This window comes from Caloenas nicobarica, chromosome 2 (genome assembly GCF_036013445.1).
Source record: "Caloenas nicobarica isolate bCalNic1 chromosome 2, bCalNic1.hap1, whole genome shotgun sequence".
In the NCBI taxonomy this organism is placed as follows: Eukaryota; Metazoa; Chordata; class Aves; order Columbiformes; family Columbidae; genus Caloenas; species Caloenas nicobarica.
Window position 1 is genome coordinate 9267432 of NC_088246.1, and position 16699 is coordinate 9284130.

Here is a 16699-nt window from a genome sequence, read left to right on the forward strand (position 1 = left end):
AAGCTCATCCAGTCCAGTCCCCCGCCGGAGCAGGAACACCCAGATGAGGTTACACAGGAAGGTGTCCAGGCGGGTTGGAATGTCTGCAGAGGAGGAGACTCCACAACCTCCCTGGGCAGCCTGGTCCAGGCTCTGGCACCCTCACTGTGCAGAAGTTTCTTCTCATATTTAAGTGGAACCTCCTGTGTTCCAGTTTGCACCCATTGCCCCTTGTCCTATCATTGGGTGTCACCGAGAAGAGCCTGGCTCCATCCTCGTGACACTCAGCCTTTACATATTTATAAATATGAATGAGGTCACCCCTCAGTCTCCTCCAAGCTAAAGAGCCCCAGCTCCCTCAGCCTTTCCTCACACGGGAGATGCTCCACTCCCTTCAGCATCTTCGTTGCCCTGCGCTGGACTCTCTCCAGCAGTTCCCTGTCCTTCCTGAACTGAGGGGCCCAGAACTGGACACAATATTCCAGATGAGGTCTCACCAGGGCAGAGTAGAGGGGCAGGAGAACCTCTCTGACCTACTGACCACCCCCCTTCTAATCCACCCCAGGTGCCATTGGCCTTCCTGGCCACAAGGGCCCAGCGCTGGCTCACGGTCACCTGCTGTCCCCAGGACCCCCAGGTCCCTTTCCCTACCCCGCTCCCCCCCGCGCGCTCCCGCCCCGCCCGCCATTGGCCACGCCCCAGGGGGTGCGTGCCGGCAGCGCCGCGCGGTCCCGCCGCCGTCAGCCCGCGGTGCGTGCCGGCGGCGGGGGGGGGAAGGCGGGTGGTGTGTCCCGCACGTCATATCAGCCGCCCGGCCGGGATTGGCTGCGGCGCCTCACCCGACCGGCCGCGGGCACCCGGGCTGGCGCGGCGGCTCCCGCGCTCGGCGCTCGCTACCGGCCCCGCCCCGCCCGGCGCGGCCCGGCCCGAGGGGAGGGGTGGCGGAGCGGAGCGGCGGGGCCCGGCGCTGCCTGCGGCCGCGGGTAGGTCGGCGGCGGGTAACGTGACACCCGCGGCTGGGGGCTTATAAACCTTCCGCGGGGCGCGGGCCGGTGGCGGCGAGCCGGGGGGGGAGGCGGTAGAGCTGGTGGCTGTTCTCCCTCCCTCACGGACCGAGGCGGCGGCGGCGGGAGCAGCCCCTTGAGGTAAAAGGGCGGGGAGACCCCGGTGGGGAGAGGGGGAGGCGGGTTTGTTCTCCCGGGCCGGGAAGTGACCCCCATCCCGGAGGGAGAAGGGGCTGTAGGGCCCGTGTCCTCCTCTGCGGCCGAGCCACTCGGGGCTCTGGGGCCGGGAACCCGCTGCTGCCGGCCGGGGCACCGCAGCCCTGGGGCTGCTCCGGGGGGTCCGCTCACCCCGCTCCTGCAGGGCCCTTCCCCCTCCGAGCCGCTTGTCCGGTGCCTCTGGATGAGGTTGGTTGCTGCAGTGTGTCAGGGGTTGACCTGGCCGTTGTTGGGGGTTTTAAAAGCCTGTCCCTGCGCGTGTTTTTCAGGGCTCTGGTGAAGCCAATGCCCAGATTGGAGAACTGCACCTGGAGCTGCTCCTGCGCTGCCAGGGGGAGGCACAAAGCCCAACTGGAAAACACGACTGCCCCGCTGGCTGCCAAGGTGGGCGAGATGCTGAGCTCCTCTGTCCCCAGCCCCTCGCTGACGTTGGTGGGTCCCGGAGCACGCAGCCCCAGCACCTCCAGTGCCAGCAGCACCTTGAACTTGAGTCAGCACCTGGTGCAGAGGAGCGTGGTCCTCTTTGTGGTCGGTGCTTTCATGGCCCTGGTGCTGAACTTGCTGCAGATCCAGAGAAATGTGACTCTGTTCCCTGACGAAGTGATTTCTACTCTCTTCTCCTCTGCCTGGTGGGTGCCCCTATGCTGTGGGATGGCAGCAGGTGAGTTACTGACCTCCACGAGTGTTTGTTTGGGTTTTGGTGGGTTTTCTTTGTTTTGTTTTTTTTTTAAAGTTGTTGTGGGTTTTTTTTTCCTCCCCATCCTCCCGTGGGGAGGAGAAGTGAGGCGTACTTGAATTGGTGACCCATGCATGTGGGAGCTTAGAACTTCTGTCACACAGCAGGTGATGCAAACTCCAGCTTTTGGAAGGATGCATGCCCACTCCAGCTTTATCCATGGACAAGAGCCACCCACGCGTGTCCGAAGGCTCTTTTTTTTTTTTTTTTTCTTTTTTTAGCTGGTGCATTCTGTGGGTAAAGTGTATTTTTCCTGCAGCGTGGTGTGGTCTGTAAGCGCCACTGAACGGCTCCAGCGCCGTGGCGCGGAGCCGAGCGTGGACACGCGCCTTCCAAGCCGCGTTTCTCCAGGGACACCCGCAAACTGGCTGCGCGATTTCCCCCGCTCTCCCCGCTCCGCCCCACGGCCGGGCACGAGTGGGGCCACCCCGTGCCGCGGCCCCGCCCCTCGCTGCCCATTGGCTGCCCCCGAACTGGTGAGTGGCGGGCGGCGCTCGCCATTGGCTGTCGGTGCGAACTGGCCACGGGCTGGGCCGAAAAACAAGGAAGTCACGTGTAGGGGCGACCAGCCCGTTCTCCGGGTCGGCTCCAGAGCTGCAGCCCGAAATACCCCCGAAAACACGGGGCTCGGTGCGGTTGGCGCAGTAGCCGGTGCGCCAGCGTTGATAGCTCTCGCCTGACCTGGCCAAAACAAAATAAGGGCTTGGCGAAGTGTGGGGGGTTTAAAAGGCGTTAAGTCTTAGGAAATAAATGCACTGTAGTCTTTTTTTTTTATGTCGTCGTTGGAAGTGCTTTAAACAGCTCTTCCATTTTTTTTTTTAATGCGGTGATGTTGTCATGTGCTACTTGTAAATCAGAGGGTATGAGTGATAAAGCATAAACTTGAATGAATGATAAACTGCATGCTAAAAAGAGATTGCCATAAGATATACTCCAATGAGAGTTCTCACAGTCCTGCACAGTTGGGTTAAACTTCGGCATTTAGCTGCTATCATGAGGTTAAAAGTCGTGGTAAATGGCAACAGAGTAATGAAACTGTTTCAGCATCATGTCACTTTTTTTTTTTCTTAGAATGATATGTCTTGTAGCCTTCTTAACATAGAAGTTATTCCTCTTAAGAGTTCAAGGAGGGAAAAAGGAAAGGAAACAAACATACATGTTACATACAGTTAAAGCAGCATGTCTGACCTTGGAGTTGGCAACATATGGAGTTGCAAGGCTTGGAAGAATGAAACTCATCTAGTGTTTATGCTGGCAGCTGAGCTAACACTAGCCTATGTTTTTCTTCTGCAACCAATTTGGAGACTGATAAGGCTGAGAAAATGCTGTATGAGGATAAAAACTTTGCCTGGTTACTAGTATGAGTAGTTATTTTTCCCTGACATAAATATGACTGATGGCAGGTGCTGCTTAAAGTTCAGCTCTGCTTCTGCTTGGTATCAAAATTCATCTGATTTGGGTGGCAGCACAGAATGACTTGCAGCCCAGCAGAAGGAAACAAAACAGCTCTGCCAGGAAACTTTTGAGTCCAGGCAGTATTTAATTCAGGGTTTGATTCACAGCTAATGAGTCCAGTTCATAAACTGTCTGCCCTGCACAGGAGCAATAAATGCATATTCCATTCCCCACTGTAATTTAGGTTTTAGTTATGCATTGTTATTTATTGGTACAAAACAAGCATATGCTCAGGATGTCAAATGATATATGCTCATGGCAGAAACAGAGCTTGAAGTCAGATACCTTAACATCACAACATATATCTCAGCTTTAAATGTCCAAATAGACTATTGCTTGTTAGAGTGTTTTGGTGGGTTTTTTTGTTGGTTTGGTTTTTTGTTTTGTTTGTTTTGGGGATTTGTTGGTGGGGGGGTTGTGGTTGTTGTTGTTTTTCTAAAAGGGAGGTAATTGTCTTTTCTTCATCAGGTACCTTGCCACTTTGTCAAGCACTTGTTTTCCAAACTAATATTTAGTAATGTTGAAGTAATCATTGTATAATACTTAGTACAAGTAGTGTTGCTTCTCTTGCAGCTGTGGTTGGCCTGCTGTATCCCTGCATTGACAGCCACCTTGGGGAACCACACAAATTCAAGAGAGAGTGGGCCAGCGTAATGCGATGCATAGCAGTTTTCGTTGGCATTAATCATGCAAGTGCTGTATCCTTGAACTAGTTTACGTTGTTGTTCAATGTGCTTTTTCCGTTGTCATGAAACAGCCTCTCCCGTTCACGTCTGGGAGAACTACAAGGTGAGGATGGTGCTGCTGGCAGAGGCATAAATTTCTGAGAGACTTTAAAAGAGATAACATAGTTCAATTAAAAGTAGTTGAGGGGGGGTACTGGGAGTGAGGAGGGATAAACATCATAGTATGTCTGGTTTAACTGCAAGTATAGCAGTGTAAGATGTGTAATTATAATCTGTATGTTGTCTACATCTAATACCTAACACAATTAGCTAGTGACGTACACTGAACTGTTCAGTAAGAGTGTTCTTTGTGTTGAATAATGGTGGTTTGAGCAGAGAACCTAAATCAGCAGGGATAACTGGGTTACTTAGGACAAAAAAATCCATAAAAGGTAAATATATTACAATATAGTGTATTCTTTAGATGCTCAGTGCGGCAAAAGTTGATGTTACTTTTGCACTCACACTCCAGTCAAAGCCAGCAAGGGCTCTGATTGCTTGGCAGGTCTGAAAACCAGATCCTGAGTGTATTGTGTTTAGAGATACGGAATCGTGCTTGCTTCCAGTTTGAGTTCTGCCTTGTTCAGTTTCAGCAGCAGGATGTCTACAGACTTAAAAGGATTGTCCTTAACATCTTTTTTTTCCAGAAACTAGATTTTGCAAACAACGTCCAGCTGTCCCTGACTCTGGCAGCCTTGTCACTGGGTCTTTGGTGGACATTTGATCGTTCAAGAAGTGGTCTCGGACTTGGAATTACAATAGCCTTTGTAGCAACTCTGATAACCCAGTTTCTTGTATATAATGGTGTTTATCAGTAAGTTACGCTTTAAAAATACTATTTCAGCTTTTTTGTCTTAGCTAAAAACAGGAGTGGACATGTACTGAAAGTTAGTTGTTAACATATTGGGCATGTCCTTATAATACAATATTTTGTTTGTCTAAGGCAGCTAATTGTCCAGTTGTTCCAAATGATCAGATTGAGAAGTGGCTGGAGGGTGGGGAGCAGACGAGTTGGGATGTGTGAACTGGGAACAGCTCAGCAAACTGAGCTGCTACTGACTTGGTGTATCATGGCTCTCAGGAGAGAGAATTTTTAAGCTTTGCTGGCTAGAACAGTGGGATTTAGAAGCTTATTAAGTGAACAGACCTAATTTGGTCTCCCTATTTCTTCTTTGATGTTGCTGGTTTTCTGTTTGGGGCCAGGGAGACAATTCTGTAGCATCTTGTTAACAGTATGTAAGGTGATAATACTAACTTATTTCCTTTTGTTTACTAGGTATACATCCCCAGATTTTCTTTACATCCGTTCTTGGCTTCCGTGCATATTTTTCTCAGGAGGTGTGACTGTAGGAAACATAGGACGCCAACTGGCTATGGTAATTACTGTATAATTAGCGTGTCCTTTAACAATCCAAATGCCTTCCATTGTTATTAGTCCAAGAACAAACTATGCCTTAAAGGGTATGACTCACAAATTGACAGAGATAAATAGATATCGTCCCAAGAGTTGAAAGGTAAATGTACAACCTGTGTTGCCAGTAGAGTGGAAAATGTATTAGTAAGTGTTTGAGTATCTTCTGGATTTAACTTTTTTCCAGCAATAGCCTAAATAAGACTGGAATCAGTACGCTGCTTCTGGTGAGAATTCTAATTGCTCCTGCTCCATTAGTACTTTGAATTAGCTTTCTAGCTACCCTTGATGCTGAGACATAGAGGAGCTTTCTCTAATTATTTTTGAAGTAAAGCATTTTTGTTATGTAGGTGAAAGGAAATGTCCCTGTATAGCATTAAATTCCACCACTGTAGAATCAAATATGCTCTTACCAGTCACTTAAGATGTAGTTCAAATATCACTCCATATATGGGACAATATGGTATAAATGACTGTCTCGTTTGCCAGGTTCTTCAGTGATTATTTCCTTGTAGCGTACCTGAGAGTAAACCTGGCTGTGTGCTTGCACATCAGTCTAAGGCTTGGTTCTGAAAAGTGTTCTGACAGTGATGGATAGTAATAATTAATACTGTATTGATTTAACTTCTGTATTCTTTGCTTTGTAAGTTCTTTATACTGGAAAACATCCTTCAGGTATTTCACCTCTCTAAGACTGCTGTGGTTTAGGTGCCTTTCATTTTTACTGAAGCAAGGGCATTTTTAGACTTGGGAGTTCCTGAAATATTAGTTTCTGAACTGCTTAGTGAGTGGGAAAGCTGCTTTTTGGGACTGAACCATGAGTGAGTAAAAAGATTAGTCTTAAGCTAGCTGTCTTGCCTGGAACAGGCTTTCTGTCTCTGCCGCCTAGTCTTGTGAACGCAGTAGATGGATGCTAACATGCTTCTGATGCAGATAGTCTGAACTCAATGCTGCAGATGGCCAGGCTTGCAGACAAGCTGGCGAAGAGAACCACGTTGCTTGAGCACCACTGGCTAACATTAAAGATTAATTTCTTTAGTATTGATTCTCAGCTACACTAAATTAACAGTAACTTCTTGTAGAAAAGGCTGTTTAAAAAAAAAAAAAGCACAAGGCGAATCTACTCCTGTTATTGAGGCTTTTCTTTTGTGCTGACTTGATACCAAGTAATAGATTGCCTGGGAGCGTGGTTACAATCTTAACTTCACAGTCAATTTTGGTTTGCTCTGAGGTTCTTTACAATACAAGCTCACTCCCCCTTCAAATCCCAGTGGTGCATACTATCTGTATGTGTTTTTTCTTAGGACTACCTGTATGGGGAGAAGGGAAGGTATAATTTATCTTTTTAAATTTGCCACTGACATCAAGTGAAAAAAGATATCTTTATATATAGTTTTATTTAAGCTTTGTTATTGCAAGCAGAGTCTCAAAATAAAATTATAGTATTTCACATTGGCATATGCAGCACTTCCAGTTATTATGCTGCTTATGTTAGAAAGCAAAGGAAGGGAGCCTTAAAGAAGGAAGAGCTAAAATAAATTTAGGCACATAGGACGATTCTCTTTTCTGTTGACTTCTTTTCACCTGGCATCTCACCTGAATGTAGTTAAAATCAGACTGGCTCCTGCCTGCAACTTTCCTGTCAATCTTGTCATCTTCCTTCCAAAGAAAGAGGGAAGTTGGCAAGGCAAAGCATTCTATTCTGGTTGTTTAGAAGTACCTTCTCATGTGTTTTACATTACCATTACTTAATCTGGAAAAACTTTGAGAAGCTAAACATTCTTTACAGAAATACTTCTGCAAGTCATCATGAAGCATTCAGTGCCAGAAACTGAAATAATTCCACTTCTCCAACAGAATGGTACATATAGTCTGCTAGGAGCTTCCTCTGTGGAGATGACTGAAAAGCATCAGTCTGTTTTGTTGGCCATTGTGAATGTGACAAGGAGATGGAATATTGCATTTTTTTAAACTAAACCTAAATGAACCAGTTACTGTTGTAGCTACATTCTCCTGTAGTCCCTGAGCTGTTTGGCTGTGTGTGACAGTTGCAGATCAAACAGGAGATATTTTCTGGGCATGTCTAGAGTAGAAGGGGGCACCTGTGGAAAATACTCCAGCGGAGTAAAGTTGCCTCGCTTCTTCCTAAGCCCCTGTCTAGTTTTGCAGCTAGAAAAGAAAGCAGAAGAAGTAGAATGAGAAGTGTTGCTGAGATGGTGCTTCCCATCCTGAGAAACATTAGCTAGGAGATGCTTGCTGCTTTTCAGTCACTGGATTTCAAGTGAACTTAAATGCAGTAACCAAGTGCAGTGTTACATTTAAGCAAACCTGCTGTTAGCGGATGGTTTTGGGGTTTGTTTGGTGTTTTGGTGAGGTGTTTTTGTTTGGTTTGGTTTTCTGTTTTTTGGGGGTTTTTTTGCTATCAGCTCGAGGATGAAATCAAACATTTTCTTTAATAGCTTGATTTCAAAAGAAAAGGTGACAATGCTGCTGCCATCAGCTCTTGCTGGTCATTATGACACCTGAAGCTGCTCGGTCGGTGTTCACCAGCTGGGTTAAATGGGTGGCAACACTTCATTCATTTTCATCATCGTTCTCAAAATCGGGCCAACTAGGGTAGTATTCAGAATTGGACCTCACAAATATCTATTGATCGCTCCTTGCTTGAGGTGGAACTGTGAACACATTCAATACTTGAAAATACGTTTACATTTTGGCTCTAGAATAAGAACATATTACAAACTTTGTTTTAAAGAAAAGTCGGTTAAATTTCTTACACTGACATACTAGAGGATTTCATACAAGAAAAAAGACTTAGAAGGAAATAAAGTAAGTCTATCTTATACCAGGCTTTGATTGGAAAATTAAGTAACTTGTACTTGAAGACCAGTTTGAAAGAGAGCTGCTAAAAATCTGAATTAATGCCTTTTAAGTGAAGCAGTGTGTACCTTCTGCTGAGAAATAAACTGAAACAGGGAGGGAAGCGAACAAAGTGTTACAAAAAGCAGTGCAACAGGTAGATGGATTTATTAGATGCACTGACTGAGGCAGCACAGACCTGTAGTGAGATTTTTTTTTTTTTGTCTGCAGTTAAGGAGCATGTCCTTGTTGAGGTTTTATAAGAAGCCATGTCTGATAGGTCATTGTCAGCATAACTGAGGTTACTTGACTATTTAATCTTTGAAAATATTGCATCATATAGTCACTGAACAGACGGCATTAAAAATGTTTTTAATGTTTGTTTGGGTTTTTTTTATCCATAGGGTATTCCAGAGAAACCGCACAATGATTAAATCTTCGAACAAGAGAGCACGGTGGCAGTGTGAAAGCAACATTACGAAGATGTGTTCCCATTTTAAATTGAAGATTAGAGACAATAATCTCTTTATGCGCTCACTGCACAAATGACTTGTGGAAAAAAATATTAATCCATTCTTAGAATAGCCAAGTGAAATTAACTGCTTATCTTGAAATCTTACTCTGATTTACCACATAAGCATTTGCGTATGGCTGTTCTCTGGAAGAGTTTAACACCATGTTGCGTACAACTGTTCAGGCTAAGTGGCAGCTTTCCAAGTATTAGATTCCAGTGTAAGTTATTGAAGCAGCTGCCGTATTTTAAAGCCTTGAACCTGAAATTTAATTACAAGCTCTTGTATCAGTGCCCAAAGGAAGTAGATCGATGGTGCTTAACAATGGTGAAGTATGGTTTAATAGGAATAGTATTTATCCGAATCTTTAAAAAATAGGGTTATTTAAAAATGAGAGTGATCAAAACAGATTAAAGGCATTGCACTAATGCTTTTAGGAGTCTTATGAAGGAATCATGCCCTTACTTGTAATGCTGCATTAAGTTTGTCTGACTGTGGAGAGGGTTGGAGGGACAAAGGGTTGGAAGTCACTTAGTTTGGAATTTCTAAATTAGTTCAGTACAACAGGTGATCACTGGAGACAATCTTGTTCTAAAGTGAACTTTATCAGGAAATTCTGACTGGAAATTTCATTACTTCTGAAGTTTGCAGGCAGATTTGCAAGAATCAAGTTCTGGCCCTAATTCAGTAAGAAATTCAAGTGTGTGTGAGTACTCTTGTTACTATTAGATATGTGCTTCAGTATCTCACTAAAGGGCGTCCTGGGTATCTTAAATGTCTGATGTCACTGAAAAAACGTGCATTGCAGGCCATTGCTTGGCCATCGAGTACGTGTCCCCAACTCCTTAGATTTGCAGTTTCCTCCTTTATCTTGCTTCTGTTTGAGTCAGGGTTTGGACTGAAATTATTGGAAACAGAAGCAGGCCTAAAATGTGATTTAAACTGTATATGAAGAGTAGCGGACAGCTTGTTTTCTCAGTTCAGTTTCTGAAAGAGATCACTATTTGTTTTTTCACAACCCTATAGAACTTGCAATCTGTGATTGCCTTCTTAAAAAAAAAAAAGTGCTTATGTCACTACATTAAACATTTGGTGTTTATTAATACTTAGTTCTGGTGAGCACAACGTACTCATTTGATAGCTTAGACCACAGGAGACCTAAATAGCAAGTATTAGGTCTTAAAGTTGAAGTGCAATGTACAGTAAATCTGAGCCTCATGTTCTCTTCAGTATCGATCATTTCTGAGAGATTAAAGAGAGAAGGGTTCTGAGTTCATTTCAATGCTGCATGGAGTCAAATGGAGCAATAATTTATTTAACTAGGAAAGCTAGTTTTGTTGTGTCTTTCATTGAACCCAAATTTTTAGAAATACTCCAATTTTGTGGTTATGGTGTACTTGTAAACTTTTATGGATTTGCCTTTTTGTATTATCCTTTTTTTGTGTGTGTGTTCATTTCCAATCTTACATGGCTTCAGATATAGTTAGAGACATCAGTTAACGAGTGACCCATCAAAAAGGACGTTGAGACAAGTAGCAGTGTTCTGGCTGTTTTCACTCTTCTAAGGGAATGCTATAACTGCTGCTTGTGCTTTTTTGTAGCTGGAAAAGTTTAGCACAAAGTCTGTATTACAGAGCAGACCCCCGTTCTAAACTTGCTTTGGTGTAAATCGAGGGTAATTTCATTGGTGTAAGATCCTTCCTCAAATGTTTAAAACTTAAGTAATCGCATTTTATAGGACTACTTGAAGAAATTAGGTCCTCGGACCAGGATTGGATCACCTCAGCTGTTTTAAGCTACCTGCTGGGGAGACAGTTTTGTAATCATCTTGAAACCAATTTCAAAATGTTATAAAACCAGAAGTAAAGGTGACAGTGATCTCTACAACTGTTTGATTGACAGATTTATTTGTAAAGACTGAATCTAATTCTGTATGTGTTAGAAATAATGCAGCCAAAAATGTAAGTCAAAAGTTCATTTTTTGCCAATACTTTGGAGTATCTTAACCAAAGTGGTTTAAGTTTGGAAGAGGTAGGAGGGGGGTGAAGAAAATTTGCACTATTCTGAATTTGAACACTTAAATTCTCATTCTTACTGATAAGTTTTCAGCGGCGTGTTTGGTTTTACACTTTTTTTACTATTAAAGTTTTAAGATCAAGTCATATTTGTCTTGGATTCTCTGTATTCACATTATGCAGGAATCTTCCTTGAAAAGGACAGTTGTTATGGTTGTGTAACAAATATTCAGTCATGCATACTCAGTGGTTTAAAACCAAAAAAATCCTAAACCAAATTTAGAGATTAGCTTTTAGAGGGGTTTCCAGTGTGGGTTATACAGCTCAAGGAAAACAGTCTCGCTGCTGTGCCAGGAAAGGCAGCATAAGTGTATGTTATGGTTATATGACTTAAGGTACAGAATCTTATTACCATTGTCTTCCAAGATGCTGAAATTCATAATTTTAAACGAAATATGGAGGGGGCAGGGTAAACATGGCAATTCCTGCGGAGGCTTGGTTATCTGTGGTGATGATTACCGAAGTCTGAAGCATCTTAAGGAGAGCAAACAGTAGGAATGAGCAAGCACAGCTGATAGGGCTGAGCAATTCTAGAACTGTTGTGTCACCTGATTTAGGGAAGAGAGCATCTTGTAAATTTAGACCAAAAAAGTCTTCAGTTTTACTGCACTTAAATATTGATTTCGGACTTGTAGAAGCAGCTACATTTATGGTAGAAACAGTAGAATGGCTTTTTGATGAACCTTCATCCATACCAGTGCAGAGACTTTGTCTTAGGTGAAGGCAGCTTCATTAAAAACTTACTATTTTAGCTTAAATAGCCCGTGTTTGCTTAACTTCAGTTCATGCACTGTGGCAGCTGAGGAGGTGACAGCTGCAGTCTGAGGATGGAGGTACATACAGGTACACTGCTTTCCCTCAAACTCTGCTCAGATTTTGTCCAAATGAATTAAAAATATATCTTATAAAAAAAAAATGCAGGATACAGCCTGGTCTTGGAGAACTAGAACAGGATGGTCTCCTTTTTGGACAGGAGAGTGTACATGAAACTTCTAAAGAAAAAAAGTCTTCCCAGCAAGAATGATGATCTGACCTGTGCATGGTTCCTGCAAATTCATTCAGGAGGTTTATTCAGCCTCTGGCTTTAAGTGTGGGGATTTGCAGGTGCTAAATTAGCCACAGGAGGGCCCGTGGTCTATTCTCTGAATACAGCAGGAACATATTGAGATGCATAATGAAATTAAGTCTCAATTGCCTTCCTGCACATCAGAGTAGCTCCAAAATTCATGAGAACAAAGCAGTACATGCTGGACTAGTTGAACAAAGCAAACTTCTCTATGAGAGACCATGGACAGGCTGAGAGAGTTGGGGTTGTTCAGCCTGGAGAAGGCTCCAGGGAGGCGTTATTGCAGCCTTTCAGTACTTAAACGGAGCCTGTAAGAAAGATGGGGACAGACTTTTTAGCAGAGCCCGTTACAATATGAAAAGGGGTGCTGGTTTTAAGCTAAAGGAGCAGAGATTCAGGCTGGGCATGAGGAAGAAATGTTTTACACTGAGGGTGGTGAAACACTGGCCCAGGTTGCCCAGAGAGGTGGTGGATGCCCCGTCCCTGGAGACATCCCAGGCCAGGCTGGACGGGGCTCTGAGCAACCTGAGCTGGTGAAGATGTCCCTGCTCATGGCAGGGGTGGCACTGGATGAGCTTTGGAGGTCCCTTCCAACCCAAACTATTCTATGATTGAGGACCCTGTTTTGGAAACCTGTGAGAGGTGTTGGGTGATCACAGGCTCTTCCGGTTAAAAGGACAAGGAAAGGTACCCACAGGTGATGGTCACTTCTCTGGGCAATGAAGTACCCCATGAGTTGCCCCATACCTAGTTTGGTCCTTTCCTTGTGTTTAAATATTCCCATTGTGCAGTGATGATGTTCTGTCTTCATGGGCTACAGCTGGGGACAGGTGAGCTGTTAACAAACCCACAGTCCTCATGCCTGTCTGTGTGATAAGGAAATCTGTAGGTTGTGACAGTGCTGCTGGCCTCCTCTGCTTAACTTTCAAAGCTGGAATTCAAAGGATGTGATAATTTCTACAAATAATGCGTTACTCCTCAAAAAGTCGTAAAGGATCAGAGCTCATGTGAGTTTTACTCAGTAAAGTTTTTCTCCAGCTGCAAATTGCATTTTTTCCATTATAGTGAGTCATGACTGTGTATTATGTAGTTTGAGTGCTATTATATTGTTATATTAAATATCAGACAAGTGCTACGGAGATTACAGCAACTTGCTATGTTTCCTAGGAATTAAAATACCAGTTACAAGTGAGCATTTTTGCACAGAAATCAAAGACAGCCATCTCATTTTCTCCCAGCTCGGTCACTGGTCAGAGACTCCAGCAGTCTCCTCCAGTATCTCTCGTGCCAGCCTGCCGGGGCTTGGGGCTGGGAAGGGGAGGACAACTCCTGTGGCTGCTCCAAGGATGCTCCAAGCTCCCTCCCAACAGCAGTATATGATGGGTGGTGTTTGTGCAAATGGTGAATATTTCCTACCTGGTCAAATGCAAGAACTGGAATGGTCGCAGAATGACTTACAACTGGCCCTCGTTTTTGCTGGATGGACGGAGGAGAGAAAAGCGTTTTTCCACCCTTTCTCTCCGGGTTCTCATCAGATAGAAGAGCACATGTTCCTGTGTTGCAGAATCTGGCCACAGATTGCATGGGCCGACTCCTGGGTTAGTGCCATCACAGCAGCTGATGTTATGGTGTAAAGCAAAAGCTGACTGACCTCACAGAAGTCACATTTATTCACTCTGAATATTCTTAGCCCGCTTCAGAAAGCCTTGAAGATTATATCCTGGTAGCATCAAGCTAAACAAGCACCAGTTTAAAACATATAAGTCCTGCTGAAGGATGTGTGTGTCTCTTAGCTGCACATGAATGCACAGAAGTTCATTCTTTTCAAGGTAAAATTAAAAAAATTAAGACAACCTGGATTCACGGGAGAGTCGAGATCCCATCTAATAAGGGCCTGTAATAGAAGGGCTCGCTGAGATGTTCCTGCAGAAATGTGAGTTGTTCGCATGTGACCATGAAGTTCTTCAAGGCAGAAAGCGTGGTGGCTTTTCTGGCTGCATTTTGAATTGCAGCATACAGAGAGACGCAAGAAAGCTTCCAATCGTGTGGCTTGGGACAACCACAGCTTGGAGAAGACATTATCCTGCAATGCAGAAAGGCCTGCAACCAACTGGGAACATAACCAGCCGTAACATGACATAACCAGCCGTACTTTTATGACCATGAGCCAGCACTGTGCCCTTGTGGCCAAGAAGGCCAATGGCATCCTGGGGTGTATTAGAAGGGGGGTGGTCAGTAGGTCGAGAGAGGTTCTCCTGCCCCTCTACTCTGCCCTGGTGAGACCTCATCTGGAATATTGTGTCCAGTTCTGGGCCCCTCAGTTCAAGAAGGACAGGGAACTGCTGGAGAGAGTCCAGCGCAGGGCAACGAAGATGCTGAAGGGAGTGGAGCATCTCCCTTATGAGGAAAGGCTGAGGGAGCTGGGTCTCTTTAGCTTGGAGAAGAGGAGACTGAGGGGTGACCTCATCAATGTTTATAAATATATAAAGGGTGGGTGTCACGAGGATGGAGCCAGGCTCTTCTCGGTGACAACCAACAGTAAGACAAGGGGTAATGGGTTCAAGCTGGAACACATGAGGTTCCGCTTAAATTTGAGAAGAAACTTCTCAGTGAGGGTGACGGAACACTGGAACAGGCTGCCCAGGGAGGTTGTGGAGTCTCCTTCTCTGCAGACATTCAAAACCCGCCTGGACACCTTCCTGTGTAACCTCACCTAGGTGTTCCTGCCCTGGCAGGGGGATTGGACTAGATGATCTTTCGAGGTCCCTTCCAATCCCTAACATTCTGTGATTCTGTGATTCTGTGATTCTGTACCTACAGCCTTTCCTATCCATCACCAGAGAACTGCTGGGACATACAGGATTGAACAAGGAGGCTGTGATCCCTTTGTGGGGGGAGATTCCTAAACCTTGGACTTGGACACAATGGAGATGTTATGTTACAAACAGAGATCGTTTAGGAGCAGGAGATGGTGCGATCGCTGAGAGAGGTCACTAAGGTCTGGGTTTTCCTGACTCGTTAGGATGCTCCTCAGCTCATGACTTGAAATCTGACCCATGATGTGGGGTTTTGTGGGTTCATGTTGCTTCTTGTCACCACAAGCTGGCATGTATGTGAGGGCAACTGCCCAAACATGGCACTATCTGTTCACGTCTTCCACCAGAGGTGGCTGTGGGAGATCTGCCACTGCAGCAAAACCAAGATCAGACCCTTATTTCTTTTGCATGAAGACAAGACCTCTGAGCATGAAGTTTGTCTCAACTGACACACTAGTTTTCATCTTGAAATATGTTGGTTTGATTCTGACCTTTGAAAAGTGGTTGAAGTTGTCTTCACAGTAAAATATTTCGCCCATTCAAAAACCTAAACCATTATTTTTATAAAAATGGGATGAGTGATTTCAATTTTCAGACTTGTTTTCTTGGTTGTTCTTTCATGGTACAGAGATTTGTAAGAATGTACTGGGTTAGGAATTATTTTGTTTTGATAAATCAGCATTTTTTTGAAAAAAATTTAAAAAGAGATTTAAAAAAATTCCTGATCACTTTTACCAAGTATCCCCTTGCTCACTCACCACTCTCATCAATATTTCATTTCTTGGCCCAGCGTCAATCACTTTCTGCTTCCTTCATGTCTCTTCTGGGCTGAACAGTCTCCTCCAGACTCAATGCCGGTTTCATCGCCCTTTGGACTTCACCGCTCTCCATGTCACCACAACGGTGGCTTGAAAGGCGGCAGAGATCTGTGCCAGATCTCTAGCCTGCACACTGCACTGACTCAACCTTTTCATTCTCAGAATTCACTCTCAGCTTGTTCAAGGCTTCCAGCCCCCGCCGCTTTCTTCCAGCCTGTTTCTGAACCTCTTCCCGCAATAAAAAAGTCAGCTTGCTGGAAGGACCCGCGTCCCTCATCTCTGTGCCTGTGGGAGCAAGCAGGGAGCTGGGCTGTTCTGCAAAATCTCTGCCTTGTTCTGACAATCGCGTTTCAGAAGATGAACTGAAGGTTTGCGGGGTTTTTTGGTTTCGTTTTTTGTTTGTTAGGTTTGGTTTGGTTTTTTGTTGTTGGTTGGTTTTTTTTGTTGTTGTTGCTGTTGTTTCTTTGGGGGGATTGTTTTGGTTTTGTTTTGTGGTGTGGTTATTTTTGGTTTTGTGCTTTCGGTTTTGGTGTTTGGTTTGGTTTTGGTTTTTTGTTTGTGTTTTTTGTTTGTTTGTTAGTTTGTTTAATTCTCACCTGTTCTGCCCTGGTTCAGAAGAGCAGCTTTGCAGTGCCAGCAATGTAGCTGTCATGTTGGACTGGGGACTGCCCTGATTTCGAAGAGCAGCTCTGGGAGATGGAACACCTCAGACTGGTTGTTAACTCTGAAACCTACAAGCCATCATTTAGTTTTTAATACCGGTACCTGTTGCACTGTCGGTGCTTTATAACAAACAAGCTACTGTTAAATGGAATGCTATGTATAATTTGAACCTGATGCCATTCAAAAGCAAGAATACTTGTCTGTGATCCCTGATCACTCCTGGTGTGCAGCTGGAAGACCAGGGATGCAGGTCCTTCTGGCCCCTCTGCGCAGAACCATGCTGGTGGGCTGAGCAATGTGCTCTGATTTCTCCAGGAAATTTGCTGCTGCTGGGCCGGCGGAAGAGGTGAAACAAGCTGGTGTA

The 16699-nt window shown here is 44.7% G+C and overlaps 1 protein-coding gene across 2 annotated transcripts; it reads left to right on the forward strand.

Moving 5' to 3' along the window:
* Nucleotides 1–901: 901 nt before the first annotated feature.
* Nucleotides 902–11005, forward strand: INSIG1 (insulin induced gene 1). 2 transcript variants are annotated; one of them, XM_065628715.1, is made up of 6 exons: nt 902–962; nt 1469–1860; nt 3964–4088; nt 4763–4929; nt 5392–5491; nt 8790–11005. In XM_065628715.1, exons 2-6 carry the CDS (start codon nt 1485–1487, stop codon nt 8817–8819), a joined length of 798 nt encoding a protein of 265 aa, XP_065484787.1. In that variant the 5' UTR covers nt 902–962; nt 1469–1484; the 3' UTR covers nt 8820–11005. The 2 variants fall into 2 exon arrangements, with proteins under 2 accessions (XP_065484787.1, XP_065484786.1); XM_065628714.1 differs by lacking the exon at nt 902–962 and adding an exon at nt 1047–1124.
* Nucleotides 11006–16699: the final 5694 nt, after the last annotated feature.